Source organism: Carassius gibelio, chromosome A1 (genome assembly GCF_023724105.1).
Source record: "Carassius gibelio isolate Cgi1373 ecotype wild population from Czech Republic chromosome A1, carGib1.2-hapl.c, whole genome shotgun sequence".
In the NCBI taxonomy this organism is placed as follows: Eukaryota; Metazoa; Chordata; class Actinopteri; order Cypriniformes; family Cyprinidae; genus Carassius; species Carassius gibelio.
Window position 1 is genome coordinate 32,622,141 of NC_068371.1, and position 27,982 is coordinate 32,650,122.

At 39.0% G+C, this 27,982-nt stretch overlaps 1 protein-coding gene across 27 annotated transcripts in view; it reads left to right on the plus strand.

Moving 5' to 3' along the window:
- Positions 1-27,982, plus strand: part of LOC128017649 (protein NLRC3) — a 228,406-nt gene that overhangs the window by 57,459 nt on the left and 142,965 nt on the right. For 12 of the 27 annotated variants that reach the window (XM_052604518.1, XM_052604596.1, XM_052604671.1 and 9 more), the window contains 2 exons: positions 22,535-22,708; positions 22,896-23,069. The exons of 10 other annotated variants lie outside the window; for them this stretch is intronic. In XM_052604518.1, the coding sequence (XP_052460478.1) occupies positions 22,535-22,708; positions 22,896-23,069 (348 nt within the window). Of the gene's footprint in view, positions 1-19,467; positions 19,642-22,534; positions 22,709-22,895; positions 23,070-27,982 lie in introns of all 27 variants that reach the window. 5 more of the 27 variants (XM_052604120.1, XM_052603958.1, XM_052604365.1 and 2 more) reach the window with 2 other exon arrangements.

The window sequence follows — 27,982 nt, forward strand, 5'->3', positions numbered from 1 at the left end:
TTCCAATTACTAACTGCAGCAACCTTGTCAGGGTCAGGTGAAATCCCCTGCACTGACACCTGATGACCAAGGAAGCGCACAGTGTCTTGGAGAAATCGACACTTCCCTAGCTTCACCTTTAAACCAGTCTCTGCCAACCGCTTCAGCACCATCTCCAGTCTTTCTAGATGTTCTTCAAATGTTTGTGAAAACAACAAGATGTCATCTAAGTACACTATCAACACCTGAAAGATCAGATCGCTCATGACAGCTTGCATAAGCCGCTGAAAGGTCGACGGTCCATTACAGACCCCAAACGGCATCCTCCGGTACTCAAATAAACCAAAGGGTGTCGTGAATGCCGTCTTGGCTCTATCCCGGGCACTCACTGCAATCTGATGATAACCAGAGGCCAAGTCCACAGTTGAGAAAAACTTTGCTCCCCGGAGGGCATCAAAGCTCTCGTCAATTCTAGGTAGCGGAAATGCATCACGCCTTGTCTTTGCATTGAGCTTCCTATAATCTACGCACAAACGTAGTGACCCATCGGTTTTGCGAACTAATACCACTGGCGAGGCATAAGCACTCACACTCTCTTGAATGACACCCTTCTTCAGTAACTTTGTGATATGCTCTCTAACCTCTTGGTATTGATTGGGTGGAATGCGTCGATAAGGCTGATTCACCGGAACGTCATCAGTCAAATGTATCTCGTGTTGAACCTTATCTGTATAACCTAGATCATCATCGTCCAAAGCAAATACACCTAAATACTTCTCAAGAACCGCTTTTAGCTGAACCTGCTGTTCAGGCGTGCCTCCCATGTCGACATGATCCAAGACCGATTGGATGGGGGGTTCAGAACACTGACCGACACCAACAGTGACCCGTTCTGTGTCTGCGGAGATTCGCTGAAACTTCACTTCGCAGGATGAACCCGCAGTGCTACCATCTATCAGAGACACCATACCCAAACGAGCTCTGGGCTGAAGCCAAAGGTCTTCCTGAGACAGGTTAAGTACTCTCACTGGACACAAAGGTAACTCTGATGTGACCAAGGTAGGTACTACAACCAAACCTCCTGGCAAGGGTGTGTTCACTGGTTCAACCAACCATGCAGAGCCATCCCTTTTTTTTCAGATTCCACACCCCTGATCAGGACAGTGGCTGCAGACCAAGCAGGCACATGGGCAGGAGTCTTACCTGCGACACGAGTGAATGAAACTCGCTCCACTAACTCAACCGATTGGGCCTGCTGGAAGGCTACCCTCCAGTTGGAGTCTAGTCTCCCACCTAATGCAGTGTCAAATTCAGCGTGAACAATCTGTCGGCACTTACTAATAATGTTCATTCCTATAAGCACAGCCATAGACGATGGACTAGGAGTTTCTTTAACAATCAAGAAGCCACACTCAGGCAAAGTCATCCCCATAACCTCCACGTCCAGCTCCATGTAACCCAAATAAGGAATGTCTAAACCGTTGGCTGCTGTGATCTTCAGCCAACCTGAAGTTGACAACACATCACTCTCATTACCAAACAGATGCTCTCGGAAGAATCCCTCTGTGATGGTACTAACCTGACTACCAGTGTCGAGCAGACATGACACTAGCACACCCCTGATTTTCAAGTCCACCATAGGGCACGTTCCAACTGCTCGTTCAAGGAACCTATCTCGACTGGTTCCCTCAGGCGGTGAACCAGACACTGCCCCTTGCGTTGCCTGACTCAGCGCCATGGAAGGACCCGGGTTTTCTTGCCTTTCATTGGTCCTGGGAGTACTCTTGGGTCTCCCACCCCGTCTCATAGTGCAGCGCCTAGCAATATGCCCAACCTCATTGCATCGGAAACAGATAGGTTCTCCCTCCTCTGTAAACCTGGGAGGAGACTTTGACGAGGGCACAAAATTTTGCGGAACTGACACTGATCGTTGTGCAGTCAACCCCTTTACCGCCTTAGTGAGCTCTGAAATGGTTTGCTCTTGCTCACTTATTCGCTTGTCCTGCCGTGTAATCACTTGTAAAATATCATTTAACACAGTGGATGTTTGAGCCTCAGACCCGGCAGCATTATCCTTAGTTTCACTCAGAACTTCTGAATGGATGGGTCGATTATTTGCAACTCTAATCGGCCTGCTCTCTTCCATTGACCAAAGAATGGCTTCATTACGTATCTCAAGCAGGGTCAACTGGGGCTTTTCTCTGATTGTTTTACGCAGCTCTCGCCTTAATGCAGCATCTCGCACACCCTCCACAAACTGATCACGTAAAATTCCCTGCTCATTAGCCAGACCACCTGGGGACTGTTTTGTGACAGAGCTTAATAGGCGAGAGAGAGCATGAGAGTAATTTCGAAGGTCTTCCCCCTCCAATTGTTTGCGATTGTAAAACATCTGCAACAATTGTGTCCCGCTACGCCGTTCTCCAAACGCTTCCCGTAGGAATGCAAACAAATCACTGGCCTGTCTGGACTGGTTTCCCACACATAAACGCACCTCTTCAAGTGCGGGCCCCCTCAGATGTGAAATAATAAAGTCCAACTGTTCTTCCTGGGTTTGATCTCTGGCCCGTAGAACCCTTTCTACCTCCTCAATAAACTCTTCTACAGACCTCCCATCTTTGTTGTACTCCCCGCAAAAGGGTTGAATCTGACGTTCACGAGGGACATAAATATAAGAGCGAGTTGAATTACCCCACCAACTGCCCTATTGGCCAGAGCATCATCCCTCCAATCTCTTAACTCTTGAATTTGACCTCTCATTTGCTCTATAACATCATTACCCACAGCCCCCTCAACAGGGACATCTACCCCCCCTGCAGGCAGTTCGTCAGTGTCTGACATTTCTTACACAAGCAGGTCAAAATAAAATAAAAATAACTCAGGATGAACAACTCAGTCAAATATAAATGTCCTTGGTGTAAAACTCGTCCAAACTTCCCAGTCCTTTCCAGTACCTCAGACGCCCTCGCACTGATACACAGTTCTTGGATGGATCCGTTAAATCCTGGAAGCTACGCTGCACATTTGACAGAAGGAATCACGTCAACCTGGACCAGTCTTCTGAGCAGTCGTCACACCTGGCACCCCGTAAACCCGATCAATCCAACGTCGATCACCACGTCCACAACCGCAATCCTCCACGCTCTGGACGTCCACTGCCTCTGCAAAATTATTCACCACTGCCGTATTGCCCGACAAAACACGTCGCTCATCACAAACAAATCAAACTGAATAAACTACCCCACTCCTGGTACCAAAAATGTGTGACCGGGGAATTTAATTGACCACCAGAAACACTTTTAGCGGGTTTACTTACTTTGTAGTTTATTCATTTAGTATTTTCAAAAGAATGACATGTTCTGAAATGTTTAACAAGAGTGTACAAGAAACCGTTCCGGCTCAAAATAGACCGGAAACAAAGAAAAAGAGTTAAATATCTATTTTTGAAAATAGACGGAACAAAAAAAAACAGAGAAGGATACAAAGAGCTGGGAATAAAGTTTAAATCTCACAGCTCTATATTTCTCAGTGTATAATTATTCATAATGTTCAACAGATTGTTCCACAATCCAACTGCTATAAGCAGAAACAAACTCTTAACCATCGCAAACACGGCCCAGTAAAAATACAGCCGCCACACAAAGATACAAAAGTTAAATAATTAAATACAAAAGGAATACCACAACAACAAAATGTTGTGAGACGCTACAGAGAAACTACCACACTAAAATCACATGTGGTACTACACGGTACAATACGGCAGTGGGAATACTATACAAAATAAACAAAGCATAATAAGAACATGGAAATATTACCCACTTACATATAATTTGTGAAAAATAAAAAGATAACACTCACAAAATGATGAGCTCCTATTTTACACCTCACATTCACTTTATGAGGGCTGAAATCCTCAACAAAATGGTGTACTGTAAATAATCAGATAAAACATCAACACCTGAAACATTTGCACAATGTAAAAAAATGTGTAAAGCCACAATTGAACAGGCCTATACCGCATGGTGTGACGTCATTCCATCGTACACAATACAACTTTAATAACATGACATCTTTAGAAACCACACAACAAAATATATATCCAGAAATGATATTTAAGAGGAAGATTAGAAGGAAATACTAGATTTACCCTTGGATGGTCTTAAATATGTCACTGATTACAGAGAGTGCACATCTCCCCAACGTTGCTCCCTGCACATCACCCAAAAAGATCTGAAAACAGCACATGCGCATTTCCCATGCATAATGCAAACAGCACCACCTACTGACGACTCAAGGAAAAATGCAGATATTAACTGTTTCTTCTGACTTAGTAATTTACAGAAAACAGAAAATAAAAATAAAATAAGTTTAACGATGCAAAGGGAGAAATAAATTACTATACTTTTTACCACTCGGTTACACGTAAAAAAGCAATTGTAGTCTGATTATGAGTATCTTAAAAAGTAGTTTACTCTAATTACAAGTACTTGAGTTTTGGAATCTGATTATGTAATCCAGATTACATGTAATCCGTTACTACCCAGCTCTGCCTGTGATGATTTCTTTCAATGTTTGATGTTGGTCTCTATTGCTTTTAGCCATTTTTGGAGCCTATATTTATGAGATTGTAAACTAAAAGCATATGGTCAAATGGTTATGTGTTAATGTAAGATCCTGTGAAGGCTGAAATAACATTTACGTCATACTTTATTCTTTTAGAGCCCAGCCTCCAGACAGAAATAAGGACAAACACACACTTCATAACAGTCACAGTTGATTATATTCTTGGCTACGAGGGAGATCATGGGTGTCAAAACCCATCACAATATCAGAAAGACTGTGGAGTCTCCTTCTGTGTTACATATAATGTGTAGTTCATATACTTAACAGAGTTATACTGTTTTTATTGACTTGTCCCTGTAATATGGTGCTATTCTATTCAGTGTCTCTTATATTTCTTGTTAATTGTTCTGACTAGCTCAAGCTATGACAATAATTTACAGATCATTATGCTCTGTTTATGTGTGTTTGGATGAATCTTTTTTGTTTGTTAGTTTTTATTATTTAACCTAACGTATAGGAGTTTGGCATCTTGAGCAAGGATATTGTTGTAGTGACAGACACGTGTTCAAATGTGGTTCCAGTTTTTAAAGATGACTCCAGACTGTCCTGTCCAGGCCGTAACATTAACCTGACTCTTAAATCCACATTTGAGGACAGCCCAGTCATCAACCTGTTTCAGGACGTGGAGATCCTGGTTACACACTTCAAACCAGCAGGGTGAGATATTTTACAGTCTTGTCATGTCTGTTTGGGGTGTTTATAAATGAGTTTATTATAAAATCAATATAAAAACATATACATACTGCAATACATCTCTATCTCTTTAATTTTGGAAAGACATGAGTGTGAACATCTGACAACTTTCATTCTTAGCTGACCAATCCACTGATAAGAAACACTCTCCGAAACAGACCAGTCAGCATCATTCAGGGAGGATTTGGGCTTTTGACCTTTGCCCTCCTCCCCTTCAAGGAGCCTGGTCTCTGTGCCGCCAATCAATTCTATAGACGGAGCAAAAAAAAAAAAAGAACTATGTAACCAGAACAAATTAATTAACAATAAATGCAAAGTATGTACACAATATTTGTAGAAAAACTGAATAGTGTCCTGTCAGGAAATCTTCTCTTAAAGCTCCAGTGTCTACTCCAGTGTCTCCTGAGAAAGAAATCTTTAAAGTGTTGACTGGGAGCCTCCAAAGAAACAGACTTCGTTCACAAAATTAATTCTGGACACACAAATACAGAAGTCCTTGGAGTCGACTTGTGTCTCGAGCCAGAGCAGGACGTCCTCCTCACTGTAAACTGTTTTTATATTCAGACAGCATTATAATAAAACAAGTTATATTATACAAGTACATTATTAGGTATCAATGTTCATGTTACTGTTTTATGACCGTGACATCTCCTTATTTTGTGGATCATTGTATCAGGGCTCCTTGATTGAAGGGACACTGGACGAGGAAGAAAATGTGTTTGTGAGAATATAATACTGTTTATGAGAAGTAAACACATTTCATTCAATGCTTTAATGTATGGCTAAAGTCTCATTTGCCATATAAACCTAGTTTTGAGATCCAATGTTGTGACTCATGATGGAACTAGAAATGTCCAAATCTCCATCCCATCATGCAGCCAACCTGGTCTCACAGAATTTCGTGAAATGTCCACGGGCCCTTAACTCAAAACCATCACGGAATTTCCAACATCAAATGCCATAATGACGTTAACCAAATTTGGGGCAATTCCGTGATGGTTTCACGGATTTTGAGTTATTCTTCCTCGCGGCCACGGATATTTCTCCAACGCAAGTCAGTGACACTGACCTCCCGTGGTCCACACACGGATACCCGTTTCAATGACGGAGGACAGAACTCGCTGAACGGACGTGCTTTCTCATTTGGAAACGCAACATTTGAAGTATTTGTTTCTTTTCCAATATCAAATGCCATAATGACATTAACCAGACAGCTGTTGTAGTTATTGCATTGTCCTGTCATCATAAAAATTACGTTTGTTTCAGTTACAAAAGTCCCGTGATGGCACGGACCTCCACAACCTGACCTCACTCACTTGTTTAGGAACTTACAAGCTTTTCGTCGACACTGTTGCAATGGCATGTAATTAACTTGCCATTTTATCTCGTCCTGTCATCATAAAATCCAGTTTGATGGCGTTTTACACACATTTTGGCTATAGTCAGAACTAAAATCTGTGATAGGAGCACGGAGTGAGTCTGTGCTGAGATCACGGATAACTCTAACGCAAGTCAATGACACTCATCTTCCGTGGTCCATACACGGAAACCTCACGGCAGTTCGTGATTTTGTCACGTAATTTAATCTATTTATTCGTGGCAGGCACACGTTTATTTCGTTATTTTCGTGATTGCAGCACGTTTTTTAAACTAATGCATTTCAACTGGAGGCATCTTTCGTGCATCAGCACGATATTTTCTGATTAATTATTATTATTATTATTATTTTTCCACAGGACAACAGAAGAAACTCAATGAAACTTGAAAAAAAAAATCGGAGCTTAACTTACTGTAACAAAACTGAGCAACATACTGTATTGCTGGTGACAAAAACACATATTAAAACTTTTTTTGCTGTAAAATGCGCAATGGTTCTTTTTTACTTTTTTATTGATTTTTATTTTTTTCATAGGCCTAGATTTTTTTTAAATTACAGAATTAAATATCAAGTCCATTATATGAGTCACAGACAAGAACGGTTTGACCTTAAAAAATCTAAATGGGAAATACTGCAGAAACAACGACACCTATATCTTGGATGGCCTTGAGGTAAGCTAAAACATACTAACATTTAATTTTTAAAGTGAACCATCCCTTTAAGGTTTAAACCAACCTGTTTAAATGTACATTCATAACTGGAATGACATGTGCATATTTACACTAAACTAGTTGTCTTATGTGATTCTCCGAATCAAGTTACTTTTATTACACTGAATTTGTGTCAAAACCACACCAGAGGACTTATAGAGAAGCATCCTCGCATCTGTAAATAAGATGGAAACCTAAAATACAAATTACAAAAAAAAAAAATCATCACCAATAAAGTTACCCTCTAATATTTGCCCGAGAGAGTGAAGCACAAAAATCCCTTTATACATGTATTAACAATTAATAAAAAATGAAAGTTTTAACAAAACAAATTAAAATATTAACTGTTTTAAAAGTTTTTCTGGACCAACATGGCTGCCGTGTCGGAGGGGATGTATTTCTGCTTTTGGGTGGATCTCTCTCATTCCTCTCGTTCCACCAGCAGGAGAAGTCTCTTGATATGTTTGAGTCTCCGGGTCTGTGTATGATGCCAGCTGCTGAAGAACAGCTCTATTTACACTGGAGGCCTGTATCCACCTGCAGGAAAACAGATGCTGGGAGATGGTGTGTGTCCTTGTGTGAGTGTTCATCTGCTCATCACAGCAGACAGAGAGTCTGAACACAATCCTGCACAGCTCTGATTGAACAGCAGTGATGCTCACACACAGAACATTGTTGAGAGAGCCTTCAGATGATGAAGAGCAGCTGTGCTCCATCTTCTTCTTCTTCAAGCTCCTGGAAGTGAGTCCTGTCTTTGTGCAGATGTTGCTCTTCTGAATGAGGACATTGTTGATCCAGAAGTTGTGGAGGATGATGAGGATGATCCACTAGAAACACAGAAGTCAGCACAGGAGAGATGTGTCACAGCAGACAACAGTGTGCAGCTCTTCAAGAGCAGGATTATCTGTAGACAACTGAACCGCTTCAGACTCAGATCACTTCATCTTCTCCTAGTGCTATTGTTTCAGCTTCTGGAAGACTGACACATCAACATACACATATATCAGTTAACAACTGACAGAAGAGCTACTGGAAATACCTGGACATTAATATTAGAAGAAATGAGTGAAGGTCCTAACATGAATAGATGTGAAGAGTGTGTGTAGTTCAGATGAATGTTGATTTCTATTCTTCTGTGATTGCAGCATGATGATTTGAGTGAAGAAGTCTTCATCAGTGGATGAGAACAAGTGTGTGTTCATCAGTCTCTGTGACATCAGAACACCATTCACACATTACTGAGGATTTATGATCAAACTGAGACACTTATTAACAACAGTTTGACAGCAGAGTTATCCAACAAGCTTTTAGCAAGATATCTACACTAGTAACATCTGAAGAAGATATTGTGTTGTAAAAAGCAGGATCTAATAGTGTAGTTGTGAGGCTTTAAAGCTGACAGAGGTATGTTGAGGTTAGAGACAGACAGAAAGTGTGGATGTAGAAACACTGCTTGTGAACAGCACATGCACACCTGAGGAACGGCCCTATAGTAAGAGCCTTCAACTCTTTTAATGGAAGAGCAATTCTGGATCTTCAGAGAAAGTCTGGAAACCCTAATAAAGTCCCATCATTATTCAATCACTGACTCACTGAGAACAACCCATTACTAAACCAACGCTGACTAAATAAAGACTTATTTCTACACTAATATTGGCTTTATTCCAGATCAGAAAACGGTGTTTCTGTGTAAGACTCCAGGAGCAAGAACTTGTTGGTCAAATTTAGAAAGTTTTGCAGTTTTATAATTACACATCAAGATAAATTATAAACCGCCCAATTTAGAGAAAATACACCCAGGAATTATATTCAGACAGATGAAGAATTGTGAAGATATTGTCTTAACCAATTTATTTTAAAGTTACTGTTTAGAGCTAAACTCAACTCAGTTTAGAGCGTCTTGGTGGTATGAGTTTAGAAAGACTGATGTTTTAATATAATGAATGTTATTTCTCCACAGAATGTAGTTTCCAGGTGTGTTTGTGAACAGAGATGGACTGAGCAGACGATAATCGAGAGATATCTTCAGCTTTAGTGAACACAACTCTGTCTTTGAGTCAGAAATCTCTCTGAAACCAATGATTCAACATCTTGAGTGTATTTCAGTAATCTGAAGAAAACATATATGAGTGACAGCATGAATCCTATTGTTAACTATACTTACATCTGTAATTTAAAGCAGTATTAAACAGCATTGCACATGTTCATATTGATAAGAGCCTCCTACCTTCAGTAATGTCCAGCTGGTCAGTATTTCAGTCTCTTTGTGATCAGGACAGGGTCAGTGAGGGGACGACTCCTGGACATCTCTCACTAATAGTTTGTTCTGGAGAAATAGATCTGGGCTCTTCTTCTCCTGCTGATGGTTGATGTATATTGTCTGGTAGGACAGCAGGGATCTTCTTGTTCTCCAGCATTTGTTTCAGTCCCAGATCTTGAGGTGGACACAAAGGATGGTCATCTGAGACATTGCTCTTCTCTGAATGAGTGTGACCCGCTCCAAACGGCTTTAATATGACACATCTGGCTCAGAAACTGAAAGGATTGTGTTTGTCTGAAGGAGTTAACGCAGGTTTCACAGATAGTGGTGTGCTGCTGAGGAGCAAGACAGAGCTTGTTTTTCTCCTCACCGAACCTCCTTGCTTTCTCCATTTGTGTTCAGATGTCTTCTTTTAGGGTCACTGGTTCAGCTGAGGATGGTCAGTAACTTACAGACCTGATGTGCTCACACTGAGAAGATAAGATCACACTCCTCTGTGCAGCGTTCATGTTTACTTGGCATTGGTTTGATTCACACTTCATGTTTTCTGCTCTCTCCATGTATTGAACTGAATATGAAGAGCAATACTGTGACACTTCAACATTTAGCACAGCATATATTCCCCTTGTTCTGTCCATACACTGCTTGCTAGATGAGATCTGACATTAATGTCCTGACTCGGTGTGTGTGTGTGTGTGTGTGTGTGTGTGTTTACGCTAGATGTGTTTCTTTACACAGTTTCAGAGGACTTGAATTGTGCCGAGTGTAACTCCAAACCAACATAAACAGAGCTCTGCGCTGCGTTTGCTGAAAGGGTTAATAGGATGTGTGAGACTCACATGAATTGTGTTCTGTTCTCAGTAATCCTCGCTTGGTTTAAACCCTGTGTGTGAAACCAGGCTGGACAATATCACAAGAGTTGATCAAGTACATCTCCAAAATAAATGAAGAAGCGTTTCTGTTTGTAGATCACAAAATGTAGAAAGTGTCTCAACATCACAGTCAAATCTGTTTACAAGGAAAAAGTGACTGGGCTAATATTTCTAAATGAGTTTGAAAGACATTTCTTCTCCTTTATTTGTGCTGAAATCTTTGTGAGGAGCTCATTTCCAGATTTGATCCATATCAAAGCATCAACACAGTTCTTCCAGAAAGTTGGAGACAACATCCGTCTGAAAAAGAGCTGAAGCTGTGGATGATTGTGTTGAACAGAGGAAGAAGAGAACAAACTGGAGCCACAGCAGTGTCAGCAGGATCCAAGCACTGCAGAGAAGATTGGGACATGTGTTTTTACACCATCCACAACTACAGCATATTCTTTAGGACATTTAGACAACTATTCACAACAAGTGAACACAACACCTTCTTGCTCAAAAGGTGCCTCACCAAAACCAGATTTTCATTCAGATTTAGATACAATATGCTTATTATTCCATATAAAACATCTGTTCGGAGACAAATTATGTTTCTAAATTAAACTCCAGGAGAGAAGCATTTGTTTGTGAAAACTGGAAAACTTTATCAGAAGTTTAGAAATGTTGTAGTTACAAAACAGAAGAAAATGAAGACGTCCAACCTGAGCAGAAATACAATGAGGAATAATCTTCATAAACTAGTTGTTGTTCTGTTTTAATCGTTTGATCCAGTTTACTTTAAAAGTATTATTAAGAGAGCTAAAGTTCAAGAAGTTCAATCCTCCATTTCCAGTTGATTTCTTCATATAATGGGTTTTATTTCTCCATAAAAGACTGAAAATCATATTGTCAGCAGTCTTGTAAATACTATTGTTGACTGCTGGAGAAAGAGCTGTATATGTGAGTCTTGAGATGTCCTCAAAGAGAAGTCTCTTAGTAAACACTGATTCAATTTGTTCTTCATCTTATCAATAACAGAGCAAATATTGAGCTCACATCTTCTCTCTTCATCCTTTACAATCTTTAGACCTAAATATGAGATTTCAGTTTTTATAGGGACACCACAGATAGATGGTGAATCACACAGCTTAAGAAACATTAATTCACACTTATTAATATTGAAATGAAGAGCTGAAGCTTTAGAGGAGATCTGAATAATATGAAGAACATCTTTTAAACAGAGAGTGGTGTGATGTGCTGATTGGCTGATGGTGATGATGTCATCTCAGCTGTGATTCCTCTTAAAGTCTGTGTTTAACAGAATCAGACAGTAGTTGTGAACAGAGGAAGAACAGTGTGTGTGTTTTTGGTTTAGATGGGATGCTTTCTGTCTTCACTTCTAGATTTAGTTTTATTAAGACTATCTCAGAAATCATTCGTATCTTTTTCATTAGATCTAGATTCATAAAAAGAGCGATAGAAGGATGAACAATAACCAGCAATAGATCTCGGCTCGTGTGTTAATATACCATTAATATTCAAATCTGAAACTCTGTTTTTAAATCACTTTTTTCTAATTGAAGAAAATAATCTGAATTGTGTTCACCTTCTCCATCATCTCTGTCTGGATCTAATGAAGGCCCTCGGCTCTCATTTATTAATATCATCGAAGTGCTTTTGAAGAGAATTAGTTCAATGTTTTCATCGTCAGAGAAAATAGAGCGAGATCTTTGAGTGAGACTGTCATCTTTCAAATGATATTTTCTTCTTCATATTTCCTGGCACTGACTAATACACTAACATCATTTATTACAAATGTCCCAGTTTCAAACGTCAGTAATTCCCAGTTATTACAATAATCATAACTCAGATGAGCTAAATTCAGATAATGTTCAATCAAGCTGTGAATGGTCATCTGAACAGATTGGGTGTCCAGAACTGAATGATTAAGTTTCCAGTAAGAGTTATAATGGATGTTGGAGAAAGATTGTAGGCCAACATTAATAGAAACTGCTTTATGGTCTGTCAATGGCAGAGGAAGAATGTGAATTAAAATCTTTTCTTTCTGTAAGCTACAAGAAGCTATAGCTAATAATCAATACGAGACATGACAGCACATGCCTTATTGTTCCAGGTGAAGGGTTTTAAATTAGGGAATTTCTCTTTTCTCCTTAAGTCTGATATTGGAAGAAGTTGGAGAACGAGGAGGCCATCTGTCAAGAGACTCGTCTAGAGTAATATTAAAATCACCGCCAATTAATAAACGTGAATTTGGATGAACAATGTGTTCAGCACATTTCTAATGTATCAAATAAGTCTTCATCTTCAGTTTTAGAGTTGTACCCAGGGCCGTCTCGAGTGTTTTGGGCCCTAAGCAGATTTTCACTCACATCCATCCCAATGAACACATCACACACTGACACCTGACTCTAACGTTTGATCAGTTTGTTTTACTCTAGATATTTATCTGTCAAGATATGGATAGGAAAATAGATTTGTGTAGTTGACAAATCTGCAGTAAAACACTGTTCTGGCCCTTTAACTAATTAAAGTTGTCCGTGGAGTTTAAAAACAGGAAATGATGTCACACCGGAGGACAACGTGTTCAGTGACAAAGTTTCAAGCAGCAAAGAGGAAAATATCTGAACAAGATTCAGTGTTGAGCACAGCAAGCTTCATAAAACACTCCAACCAATAAACACACGTCCAGCAGGATCCTGATGTGATCGATGTGGAATAGAGAGTCAGTCATGAGTTTGTGAAGAACCAGAAACATTGGAGAGGAAACTCAGAAAGACACGAGTGAAGAATGAAAGAGTAAGATTATAATTACTGATGGATCAGAGTTTATTCCATTGTTTGAGGAGAACACAGATGACTAATTATCTAATAATTTTTTATTCAAGGATTATTTATTTATTTATTTTGATAATGTGTAACTCTGATGCACACTCCAACACAGCAGGTGGCGATAAAGCACCTTAACTCTGGTATCACCCGCCATCAAACTGAAGAAGAAGACGAGTCTTTCTGCGCATGCGCATTCTTCACTTCACTGAGTCGAAATCGAAAGTAAACTCGACAGAAAAATTTTAAGATTTATGAAGATTTAGAGACGGTCAAAAACATCACATTAAGGTGAGATTATTTATCAGTTTATGATATTATTTGATATTATTGTAGATTTTGTCGCATTCGTGTCTCTGTCGTGTGTTTGATCCGATCTTTAAACTTTAACAGCATTTAGTGATTTGTGTCTCTTGTAAAACTGAAATAATCTGTCGAGTTCATCTTTAGGATTATAATGATATCGCGCTCGAGAGATTAATTTACAGTCAGAAATATTATCTACCAAAGGAGGAAATAAAGACTGGAATAAAGATTGACAGATGATCAGCTTTAGTGAGAGTTTGATTCTGACTCGGATCGAAATCTCTTTCTCTCTCTCTCTCAGTTATGATTCTGTGCTGAATCATGACATATGAATATGAATCTCTCCATGCAGTGAGATCAGTTTCATGAATACATGACAAGTGATGAAATCATCATCAATGATTCAGAATAAATTCTCTTCACATCTTCATCATCATCAGCTACTGACATCAGTCTAAGCTCGGTGAAATATTCCTGCCATATATGAGCATTTTCAACTAGATTTATGATTTACAGACCAAACGTGTTTAATCAGAGAAGCTGTGTTTATTAATTGTAAGGAAGGTAGTTGTTAAGTTTAAGTATTAGTTAGGATTAGAGGAAGAAGTAGATGGTCATGTAGAATAAATGCTTTATATTTACTAATAAACAGACACCATGCTAGTAATAATAAGAGTGCTAATAAGCAACTAAAGTGGGAACTTCTTAAATATACACTTTTTATAATAATATGCAAATATGTATTAATTACTACAATTAATAAATAATAACAAATGTAAGAATTTGTATAAGGATACAGATGTTGAACAGTTGCTGAAAAAGCAAAATTGTGATGATTTATCAGTTTTATATTGCCATATCATGGATATTAATAATAATAACAGAGAAAACATAATATGTTGATTCACGTCAGTCACACATTGTGTATGTAACTGGTTTACTCTCTTCTAGTTATCAATAAACATCTTCATTATCAACTAAAATTAAAAATAAAAATAAAAATAAATAAAAGACAAATGAAAAAATGTCAGTTAAATTAAAGTTTGACATTTGTCACAAAAGTGAAACTGCAAAGCATGATATTAATGATTATAAACAAGGTTAATAATTAATGGGGATTTAAAGATAATCATAAAACACAAGCTGCATATACAAAAAATCTACACCAATTATTCTTTTTTTTTTTTAATGAATGTGGTCCATTTCGACGTGTTTATATCCAAGCAAACAATATATTTTTTTTAGAAATAAAAAAAATATATATGTGATTGGCTACATTGCTCACCTCTGAGAAAATGCTTTGTAAAATCATTTGACACTTTCCAAAGAAGAAGATTTTGTTATGCTATTATAACGAAGAAAACAGAGGTTATGGGCAGCTTTTAAGGAAGAGTAAGCAGAAGCAACAGCAGGCAGCTGTATGAGTAAGACTATATTACGGTCCGACGGGGGACAAGTGCCCCCATGGCCCCTCACCTGTCTACGCCACTGGCTGCATGTCTCTGATTTCAGCCGCTTTCAGCAGCTAAAGATCAGTCTTAAATCATCATCATCATGTGGTCATCAGTTGATGTTGATTTGTGACAGAGAAGCTGTGACCATCAGAAGAAAAGGATCCACATTCTCTTGAATCTGATTGTGTGTGCGGTGTTAAACTGTGTTTCACTTCAATCTCTTCACTTCAAGACATTTCTTAGAAATATATGTTATCTGACGAGGATCACTCGTCGCTTTGTTCCAGTACGAAACAGCGCAGGGGCGCACCTTTTATGATTTTCCGATGGTAAAAACAAATTATATGTTGTTGTATTACTTATCAATATATGGTTTTTGACCAGCGAATGTGTGCAAATGTGAATTTTTTTTTGTCCATCATTAAAACGGCGACGGCGCCTGCCATCCACAGGTTACAAACTAGTTTTTGTAGCTTTATAGACGGAGCGCTCAGTTTTTCCTGTGGTAAAATGCATTTGGCCAAAATCGCATTTTATAAAAGATGAAATGCTACTGTATGCACAGGCTTTTTAAGTGTTGGCTATGTATTGGCGATGACTAGATGGCAAATGCTAGCCCTCTCTCTCAGGCGACACCCCACATGTCTCAGTGAGTCAGTCAGACATCCAATAAATAAAATATGAGCCTTTATAGACATAGAGTTTAGTAGTACTTATTCAAACAACAAGATATTTATTTACCCTTCGCAAAACTTTGTTCAGCTCAGCTGTTGCTGTGCGGCTGCTGTGGAACTTCAATTGATTCAATGAATATAGAGGGGGCGGAGTTATCAGCTTACTGACAGCTTGAGGATCGAATAAGATTTACACAAGCTCGTTTTAAGAACTTTCCTTTGCTAAAGGGTGACCAATAGCATTGATTAAAAAAAAAAAAAAAATAATAATAATAATAATAAAAAAAGGGCACTTCGGAGTGTAAGGGCAAAATGGGCATGTATGTCAGGATACACGCTATGGACCAGAACTCTAGATTCACTACAGAGGGCAAAATGAGGTAAAACACATTAACACAAAAACCAGACAGACCTGGAAAATGACTTTTACCAAGATGGTTTCCTTTTACTTTTTCAGGAAGGTTGAAAATAAATGTAATATGAAATTAAATAACAATAAATAATACAACTGTATAAAGAGATGTAGAATTTGAGCTCTTTTGTGATTACTAGCGATCTGAAACAATGGCCGCAGCACCCGAAGGAGTAGGGATGAGTTTACCAGACGTCTCGTTTTTCCCGGGAGTCACAATTCGTTGTCGATTAACTTACAGTTAGTGAAGGCAGGATAAAAATCACGTTGATAGAAGTGTAGAGAATCTCACGTCAATACAGTCGTTTATGGATTAAGTGAACATGAACAGTGTGAAAACTGAACGTGTGTCAGTATTTAATGCTCGCCTTCCGTCTTAAAAGGACAGCATTCCAAATTAAATACCTGTCATTAATTTTAACCAACAAAAGATGTTAAATAAATGTATACATGTTGAGTAAAACCTACAGTATCTGAAGAAATAGTTTAATTTGTATCTCTATTGTATTTGTCTTATTGTGCTTCTTTAAAATATAAATATATATATACACTCACTAGATGCTCCAATCTACTGCAATGACATCTTTAAAGCCTCCGCTGAAGCAGGATGTGAGGAGAAAGAGCAGATCAAGACTGTTCTTACTAAAGGCATCGCTGGAATCGGAAAAACCGTCTCTGTGCAGAAGAAGAAGAAGAAGAAGAAGAAGAAGAAGAAGAAGAAGATCAAGACTGTTCTTACTAAAGGCATCGCTGGAATCGGAAAAACCGTCTCTGTGCAGAAGTTCATTCTGGACTGGGCCGAGGGAAAAGCCAATCAGGATGTAGATTTCATGTTTGTGCTTCCATTTCGAGAGCTGAACTTGATCAGAGATCATCAGTACAGTCTTCACAGACTTCTGCTGGACTTTCATCCTGAACTTCAAGATCTGGACTCACAGATTTATGAGGAGTGTAAAGTTGTGTTCATCTTTGATGGTCTGGATGAAAGCAGAATCACACTGATGTTTTCAGACGCTCAGAAAGTTTGTGATGTGACTGAGACTTCATCAGTGGCTGTGTTGATGTCAAAGCTGATGAAAGGAGAGCTGCTTCCCTCTGCTCTCATCTGGATCACCTCCAGACCAGCAGCAGCCAATCAGATCCCCTCCAAATACATCCACCGTCTGTCAGAAATTCAGGGATTCACTGAGCCTCAGAAGGAGGAATATTTCAGGAAGAGAATCAGTGATGAGCATCAAGCCAGCAGAATCATCTCACACATCAGAAGAGCAAGAAGCCTCCACATCATGTGCCACATCCCCGTCTTCTGCTGGATCTCATCCACTGTGCTTCAGAAGCTCCTGGAAGAAGATCTGAGTGCAGAAATCCCTCAAACTCTGACTGAAATGTACATCCACTTCCTGCTGATTCAGATCAACATGAGGAAGCAGAAGTATGAAGAGAGAGATCCAGAGAAACTCCTGCCGTCCGACAGAGAAGTGATTGTGAAACTTGCTGAAGTGGCTTTCAAACAGCTGATGAAGGGCAATGTGATGTTCTATGAGGAGGACCTGATTGAGAGCAGCATAGACGTCACTGACGCCTCGGTGTATTCTGGGATTTGCACTGAGATCTTTAAGCAGGAATCTGTGATTCATCAGAGGAAAGTCTACAGCTTCATTCATCTGAGCGTTCAGGAGTTTCTCGCTGCTTTCTATCTGCTTTACTGCTATTTAACAGAGAACAAGAAAACACTGGATGAATTCAGATCTTACAGATTTGACTCTATTGAATATATTATGTCTGAGATATACTCTGATAAAGTCTCTCTGTGTGATCTAATAAGATCAGCAGTAGATAAAACTGTTGAGAGTGAGAATGGACGTCTGGATCTGTTCCTGCGGTTCCTGCTGGGCGTCTCACTGGAGTCCAATCAGAGACTCTTACAGGATCTACTGACACACACAGAGAACAGACCACAGACCATCAGAGACACCACACGGTACATTAAAGAGAGGATCAAAGATGAAGATGATCTCTCAGCTGATCAGTCGATCAATCTGTTCCTCTGTCTGCTGGAAGTGAAAGATCAGACTCTGTTCAGAGAGATTCAGGAGTTTGTGAAATCAGACAAACACTCAGAGGAGGAACTCTCTCCTGGTCACTGCTCAACAATCTCCTACATGCTTCAGATGTCAGAGGAGACACTGGATGAACTGAACCCCATGAAATACAACACATCAGCTGAGGGGAGAAGAAGACTGATACCAGCTGTGATCAACTGCAGAAAAGCTCTGTGAGTGTTTCATCATCAACTAAAGGATCATATTTAATAATGAATCTGACTCCTTTAAAATAAATGTTCCTGAATGAGAGATTTTCTCCTGAATAACAGGCCAGAATCTTAAAGGAGTCCCAACATGTGTTTTTAATCCAGTAGATATTAGAGTAAAAGGTAAAAACAACCCCGTCACATGAGAAACTGGTTCATTAAATCAGCAGCAGCTGCAGCAAAGAGACGCTCCACACATTGATCAGTAAAGCTGACATTCACACATTTCACTCTAAATCAAGACACAATCATGATATCAACTACTGCTAATATTAATAACTATAATAACATTTAATCTGCAGTAATTATTGATCATAAATGCTGAATGTTGCAGCTGTTTGACTGCTGTTACAGTGAACTATTACAGTGAAGACAGAGCTTGACGTCTGCTTACTATTTACTGTACAGCACTAGACACTATTTTACATTATTATACATTTAAAGAGCTCTGCATTATGACATAAAATAAATCACACCATAGAAAAGGTGGATGAGTGTGAATGGTAATATTATGAGTGATATAGGTCTAGTTTTCTAACACAGATTTACTCTGTCAGCATTGTGACCACATTAATGTCACAAATAAAAGATTAAAACTTACATTTCAGCAGCTCACACACGGACATGAATTATTCACACAAAACAAGCTGAGAGTTTGTCATTTAATGAGATCTGTGTTAAATATCCATTTCCATGTCAGTCTTTTGTGAAAATGACTTTTACAAACACAGATGTGACGCATTTCTGTGAAGGACTACAGAACAAGCTCTGATTCACAACATTAGTGTCCAAACACAGAAATAAAAGAGGGTCTATATATCAGATCAGGATCTGAAGACTATAATAAACACAAATCCAGCTAATAAAGAGAAACTACAAATAATGATCAAATTAACAATACAGCAGGAAGGATTTAATCCTTTAATAATAATAATAATAATAATACTTGTATTTAATCTCTTCTAGATTTTCTGGCTGTAAACTCACTGTTCAGCATTGTGAAACTGTGTCTTCAGCTCTACAATCCTCAAACTGTGTCCTGAGAGAGCTGGATCTGAGCAACAATGACCTGCAGGACTCTGGTGTAAAGTTTATTTCTGATGGACTGAAGAGTCCAAACTGTCAGCTGCAGATACTGAGGTATTAAGAAAATAGAAGTGTGTGTGTGTGTGTGTGTGTGTGTGTGTGTGTGTGTGTCTGCAGATACTGAGGTATTAAGAACATAGAAGTGTGTGTGTGTGTGTGTGTGTGTGTGTGTGTGTGTGTGTGTGTCTGCAGATACTGAGGTATTAAGAACATAGAAGTGTGTGTGTGTGTGTGTGTGTGTGTGTGTGTGTGTCTGCAGATACTGAGGTATTAAGAACATAGAAGTGTGTGTGTGTGTGTGTGTGTGTGTGTGTGTGTGTGTGTGTGTGTGTGTGTGTGTGTGTGTGTGTGTCTGCAGATACTGAGGTATTAAGAACATAGAAGTGTGTGTGTGTGTGTGTGTGTGTGTGTGTGTGTGTGTGTGTCTGCAGATACTGAGGTATTAAGAACATATAAGAGATCATTTACAGTCAACTGATCACAGTGTGTGTGTGTGTGTGTGTATTAGGGATGGGCATTTTGGGAAATTTCTCATTTCTATCATCGATTTCAAAAACGATTAATCGATTAACTGGGGGTGGGGCTAAATGGGTGGGGGGGGGCATGTTCATAATGTATATAATGAAAAAATCTGAAGATTGTTATGAAAATGAAAAAATAAAAATCTGATATGAAAATCTGTCTATGAAAACATGAACACATGATTAGGACAGGTTAGATTATGATTATGATCAAGCAATGTTATTAATAAAGGAGCAAGAAATATCTGCCTGAGGTGAAGAGTGTACCAATAAACGGAAGCTAATTCTATGACACATCCTATGATAAATCAGATAACATATTATTATTACAGACGTAACATTACAACTTGTATCAGCACAATAGGATGATAAGTTATGCGTTAGACCGAGAGAGAGAGAGAGCGAGAGAGAGAGAGAGAGAGAGAGAGAGAGAGAAAGAGAGAGAGCGAGAGAGAGAGAGAGAGAAAGAGAGAGAGAGAGAGAGCTCCCTTTGATGCGTTTTCATGACAGCGCGCTGAAAGATGGGCAAGGACAGATTTTAATATAGATTCTTATAAAGTTCTCATTATAAATGTATGGCAGATTTGTGCTATATTTTCTATGTTATTAAGTGTAATAGGTGTAATTTTAAGTTTTATTTTTAAGTTAAGTTTTATTTTCCATAAACCAACTGCGCGTTTTCGAAGCCATATGAATTGAATTATAGTGCCCTCAAATATGACGAAAAAAAGCTGCATTATTATAACATCAATAATAAAATAATAACAATACTAATAGAAAAATAAAACATTTAAGAGCAATATCATTATCGGGCATTGCTTATATGAGCATGAAACGAATCGCTGATAGGCATCGATTTCAGCATAATTGTTCATGTTAATTAATCAGACTTAGACTAGCTCTTGCAACTTTTATCTGAAAAAAATTCGCCGATGCAGATGTGAACTTGACCGAAAGTTTAACTCGGATTGCGCTTTACAAACATGAAAGTACAATAAATTCACATTAGTGTCACTATCGTTATTTTTTATGTATTATAATATTTAATTAATATTTTGTATTAAATTTGCACATTCTGATCAACCAAAATATTATTTAACAGCATGGAAATCACTGATTATTGCTAAATAATTGAATAAGATTTAAAATATAGATACAAACTATGACAAACAAATAATTTTGATTTCGTCATCTCTACGAATATGTTTAATGTAATTAGGCTACAAATATATCCAGTGCATTTTATTTTATAAAGACCATTTCATTATTTGTCTGTGATTTAAAAATTAACACACAAAGATACTTTTTCTTTTTTTTGCTACTTTATTCAACTGCATTTTTTTTAACAAAACATTGTCTTCCAGTATAACTTTAGCAGCATATTTTGATCCAGCGGTGAAACGTAGTTTTTAAAAGATAAAGAAAAAAAGTTCACCAAGTTTAACCAAACAACTATTATAAGGTATAAAACAGAGGCCAAATAGCCTAAATATTTTAACTATGGCTAAAGCTCAAAACTGAAATAATAATATTATTTAAAAAAAATGGATATTATATTTACCATGACCGGTGAAACATACAAATGTCTATTCAAAAAGATAAGGCGGTCTACGTGCTCAGATGAGAGCCGCGTGCGCAGTCTGTTCACATTTAACGTTAGTGGAATAAATTCGCTCCGCTGGAACAGATGTTGCAGGAACAGCCAGGCACCACTGGACAAGTAAAACTTCTCTGTCCCTGAAACTAATGGGCAGCAAATCTTTCACCACCATTTCAGCGAACAGCTTTGTCGTCTTCTCGGTTCTGCCTGCGTTGCATTTAGGTCTTATGGCAAGTGATTCAATGCTCGTCTGAGTTGCCGCTCTGTTATCAGCAGATATTTTATCTACACATTTTAGATGATAGCGCATTGTATTTGTTGTTGTATACACTGTATTTTTATCGTTCTTCTCAAAGGGAAACCATCACCATGTGACTTTGAGGCCATGATTATTTGTCTTCTTACGTCTTTTGAGGCATCAAGTGGGAAGCTAACCAATCAGAGATCAGGGCCCCGCCCAACGTGCTGCAATAACCAATAAATTTTTTTTTAAATAATTTCGATCATCGTTTACGTGATCGATCATCGCTGTCGCGGTCGAGTACTCGATCACTGTTGCACATCCCTAGTGTGTGTGTGTGTGTGTGTGTGTGTGTGTGTGTCTGCAGATACTGAGGTATTAAGAACATATAAGAGATCATTTACAGTCAACTGATCACAGTGTGTGTGTGTGTGTGTGTGTGTGTGTCTGCAGATACTGAGGTATTAAGAACATAGAAGAGATCATTTACAGTCAACTGATCACAATGTGTGTGTGTGTGTGTGTGTGTGTGTGTGTGTGTGTGTGTATGATCTGACTGTGTGTGTGTGTTCTTGTCTCTTTCAGTCTTGCTGGCTGTAATTTCACTGCTCAGTGTTGTGAGAGATTGTCTTCAGCTCTACAATCCTCAAACTGTGTCCTGAGAGAGCTGGATCTGAGGAACAATGACCTGCAGGACTCTGGTGTAAAGTTTATTTCTGATGGACTGAAGAGTCCAAACTGTCAGCTGCAGATACTGAGGTATTAAGAACATAGAAGTGTGTGTGTGTGTGTGTGTGTGTGTGTGTGTGTGTGTGTGTGTGTGTCTGCAGATACTGAGGTATTAAGAACATAGAAGAGATCATTTACAGTCAACTGATCACAATGTGTGTGTGTGTGTGTGTTTGTAGATGATCTGACTGTTGGTGTGTGTTCTTGTCTCTTTCAGTCTTGCTGTCTGTAATCTCACTGCTCAGTGTTGTGAGAGATTGTCTTCAGCTCTACAATCCTCAAACTGTGTCCTGAGAGAGCTGGATCTGAGGAACAATGACCTGCAGGACTCTGGTGTAAAGTTTATTTCTGATGCACTGAAGAGTCCAAACTGTCAGCTGCAGATACTGAGGTGTGTGTGTGTGTGTGTGTGTGTGTGTGTGTGTGTGTGTGTGTGTGTGTGTGTGTGTGTGTGTGTGTGTGTGTGTGTGTGTGTGTCTGCAGATACTGAGGTATTAAGAACATATAAGAGATCATTTACAGCAGGGCTCTGAAACTGTTCAAGGAATGAAAACGAAAACCATAAACGAATGAAATTTTGACAGGAACAGAACCAGAAACGAAATCAAATTTTATAATTCCGAACAGAATCTAAAATTTGAAATGGCCATTAACCGGTTAATAATGTTATTTTATCGTTCCATTTAATATTTAAAATTAGCTGTCAATGAATCATGAATTCCAGAAGTATGTCATATGCAAATGTGACGAGTGAAATGTCTGCTCAGGTCTGAACTCATCATAGATCAGTCTCAATGACAACGCACCGCACTTAGAGTTAATCTGAGGATAGTGTGAGATGAATTCAACAGATCACACACACATGTGAGAGGTAGAGAGAGAGAGAGAGAGACAGAGAGAGACAGAGAGAGGTAGAGAGAGAAAGAGAGAGAGAGAGAGAGAGGTAGAGAGAGAGAGAGAGAGAGAGAGAGAGAGTGAGAGAGAGAGTGAGAAAGAGGGGTAGAGAGAGAGAGAGAGGTTTAAAGCACTTTATTTTTCCATTACACCTTACATCACATTACTGAAAAAAACAAACAAAATAGAAAAAAAATTAAATAAAAAAATAAAAATACAATTAAATTTTTCCTAAAAATTCACAACAAGCTGATCATTCTGAACTGTACATAGCACCTCATTAAAACACCAAACATCGGAAAAACACACCAAATTATTGGTAAGTTTGTAATATGCAAATTCAAGTTTCAGCCTTCCTTGCACCAGATGCCTAAACATCATCTCAGGGTTTATTGTAGAGAGTTGCAAACCTTTGTTTTTTCTGGTTTTCCAGATTGCCAGTTTGGCAGTTCCTATCAAATCATTTAGTAAAACCATTTTCCTTCTCATTAAAAAAACTGTATTTCAGACCCCCAGTAAAAACTACTTCAGAAAAATCCTCATTGAATCTTCTAAAACAAGTCTGAAGCAAATTAAAAAGACCTTGTAATCTGTTACACTTTAAAAACAAAAGCTCCAGGTTTTCCTCAATCCCACAGAACCGACCCCCCCCCCCCCACTGCTGGATTGAGGTGCGCCACATGCCGGTCCGTAGCGATGGTCCGGTGGATGATCTTCCACTGGAGGTCTGCCGTTCTCTTCTCCACCGGGGGTTTGTACAGCGTCCTCCACCTGTCCCGCACCAGGAAGTCTGGCTGTAGCAGTTCAGGCCATTTAGATGCTTTTATTCCTTTTAGTGATTCTTGGTGTGTCATTTTCACTGAAGTGCAATATAAAGCTTTCTTAGACGCATCTTTAAAAAGATCAAGCTGGGGGGTCGTGAAGGATAAAATAGAGTCCGCAATTTCCCCATCTTCCTCATTTCTGATAGGTGAGATCTTGATGTCTGGGAAGTCTTGATTATTTCTCATGTCCAGTGTTTGTCTCAGCAATCCAAGACCTGCAGCCAATTGGTAGCGCATTGGAGATCTCTTCTTTCAGTTTAAAAACAAGACGCAAGGACCTTAACCCCGTCAACTCTTGGAGTTCTTCAGTAGGTTTCCAGCCCCTCTCATTAAGAAGATGTCCAAGTTTGTAGACGCCATTCCTCATTAAGCGTCTCCGCACAGTCACGGAGGAGAGCAATCGGGTCTGGATCAACGGATTAAAAAACAACGGTTCCTCTGGAGTCCAATGTTCTTGCTCATCTATGTCTCGTTTCACTTTAAAAACAGTTCTCCATGTCTGCAGCATAAACTTATAAAACGGTGGAAGCTCTGACAGGCTTTTTTCCTCTAATTTCATTAAAAACAAGTGTTTGTCCAGACCAAGTCCTCCTGCCTGCTTCAGCAAAGCACTTGCTGTTTTGGCCCATGTCACATCTTTATAAAGAAGTCTCTGCACAGACTGTAATCTGAAGGCTCGGATCCGACTCCTCAAATCCACCAAGCCTTGCCCGCCCTCCTGGACTGGAATATACAGGGCAGCTGCACGGATCCAGTGCTGTCCACTCCAGAAGAAGTTGACCAGTGTCCTTTGAATGTTTAAAATGAGTTCTTCAGGTGTCTCCATGACTGCAGTCCTGTGCCACAGCATCGATGCAGTGAGGTTGTTGATGACCAGGACTCTCCCCCTGTAAGACAGTTGTGGCAACAGCCACTTCCACTTTGTCAGTTTGGCAGACACCTTTCCCAGCAGACCCTCCCAATGTTTCTTTTGAAACTGTTCATTACCTAAAAAAACACCTAAAGCTTTAAAACCATCTTGTCTCCAGCGTAACCCACCCGGGAGTTGAGGAAAGCCTGTGCCTTCCCACCCACCAACAATAAAACCTTCACCTTTTGGACCAGTTGACTCTTGCAGAGGAAGCACTTTCATACAAACCAAGAGTTTGATTTAAAATTGTGATGTCATCCTGATTTGAAATAAAAACAGTAATGTCATCTGCATATGCTGATAAAAATAACTTAAAATTGTCCTGTGAACTAGGAATTGCTATTCCATTGAGATTCTTCCTCAACCTGCACAACAAAGGTTCTATGACCAGGCTGTACAGTTGTCCAGACAGTGGTCATCCCTGCCGGATGCCTCTGGACACCAGGATCGGCTCACTCAAACCACCTCCTGCTTTCACCAGCACAGACACATTAAAATACAGCAAATTAATGTAAGATATAAAACTGTCACCAAATCCAAAACACTTTAAAACATTAAAAAGATATTCATGATCAACTCCATCAAAAGCTTTTTCTTGATCTAATGATAAAAACCCAAGATTTCCATGATAAAACTGATTAATGTCGATCATGTCTCTTAATAAAAACTGGTTGTCCGTAATTGATCTTTCAGGAATGCAGTATGACTGGTCCTTGTGAATCAACTGGTCTAAAACATTTTTCAGTCTGTTTGATAAGCTTTTGGAGAATATTTTGTAGTCCGAACACAGTAAGGATACAGGTCTCCAGTTCTTTAAAAATCCCAAGTCCCCCTTCTTTGGAAGGAGAGACAGGACGGCTCGTCGACAGCTTGTGGGAAGTGTTTTGTTCTTGATGCAGTCCAACAACACTTCATAAAAATCTGGTCCTATTATATCCCAGAATTGCTGATAAAAATCCACAGATGAGCCATCAATCCCTGGAGAACGGCCAGTGTGTAGCTGACGCACTGCTTCCGTGAGTTCTTTAAAAGAGATTAAAGTGTCCAGTGCCTCTTTCTGCTGGTGCTGGAGCGGAGGCAGTTCCTCCAGCAGATCCTCAACGCTCGCAGCATCACAGCTCTCAGCGCTGAACAGCTGCTTATAGAAGTCTCTCGCTAGCTTCCTCATTTCAGCTGGATTTGAAGTCACCGATCCATCTTGCCGACGGAGATGACACATTTGCTTCTGATGGACACCTTTTCTCTCTAGATTAAAAAAGAAAGCACTTGGAGCGTCCATGTCCTTGACAGAGCAGAATCTGGCTCTTATCAACGCTCCCTTTGCCTGCTCCTGCAAATAAGAGTTCAGTTCTTGTTTTTTTCTTTTTTAAAGCATCGCAATGCACAGCTTCACTACTAGATACAAGATTTCTTTCCATCGACTCAATGTCCTTCTGTAAAGTCCTTACTGTGTTTTTCACTATGGTTGATGTTTGGGAAGCATAATTCTGACAGAAAAGTCTTATGTTCACCTTTCCCAAATCCCACCACTGACACAGACTTTCAAATGAAGACTTTTTCAACTTCCAGTTGCTCCAAAACACTTTAAAACGTTCACAAAATAAAACATCATTTAAAAACTTAACATTTAAAAGCCAGTAATAATTAGACTTTTGTGTCTTCTTTATGTTTCAAACCAAAGTAATCATGTGGTGATCTGAAAAACCATTGGGAGAAATAGAAGCATCAATAACTCTATTACTCCACATTTCGTTCAAATAAAACCGGTCTAATCTTGTTCCAGAGACTCTATCATCACACACTTTCAGCCATGTGTATTGTCTCACACCCGTGTTTCTTGTTCTCCACACATCTATTAGCTGGAATTCATGAATAAAACTTAACAGGGTAGCAGCAGATCGACTGTGAGGCTCTTCACCATTTCGGTCTACAATAAAATCAGTTGTGCAATTCCAGTCACCACCAATTACCAGACACACACTCTCATCATACTTCTGGACAGCATCTCTTAATTTCATAAAAAGATCCTTGCGTTCTGGACCGTTATTGGGAGCATATATATTTACCAGCACAAACACAGTTTCTTCGTATTCAATTTCTGTTAGTAACAATCTGCCTTCAACAATGTTGTCTATATTTAAAATGTTTATATTCATGTTTGCAGAGAATAAAATGGCAACTCCTGCACTGTTGTTTGTGCCATGGCTTAAAACAAACTTGCCTTCCCACCACATTCCCCACTCAATTTCATTGTCCTTGTTAGTGTGGGTTTCTTGTAAAAAAGAAACGTTAACCTTTTTAATTTTAATAAACTCAGAAACCATTCCTAGTTTTATATTTAGAGATCCCACCCTTAAAACATCCATGTAGGAATATAAAAATAAAGAGGACAGAGACAGAAAGAGACCGTAAAAATAAAGTTCACCACGTGATGTTTAAACATGTTGGTGTCTTTGGGAAACAACTTTATCTTTTCTCAATTTTGTTACCATTTTCTTCAGTCTAAACCTCTTTTTCTTGTCTAAAGCCTCATAACTAACCGTTCTCTGAAATAACAGTACTGATGCTATGAACTTCTCAGGGTCTGGGAAAAAATCAGTGACATCGAAAGCCTTGCCAAAAGTCGTGTCTAGAAAGTCATTTATTTCTTTTAGAGTGTACACGTCCCTTTCTATC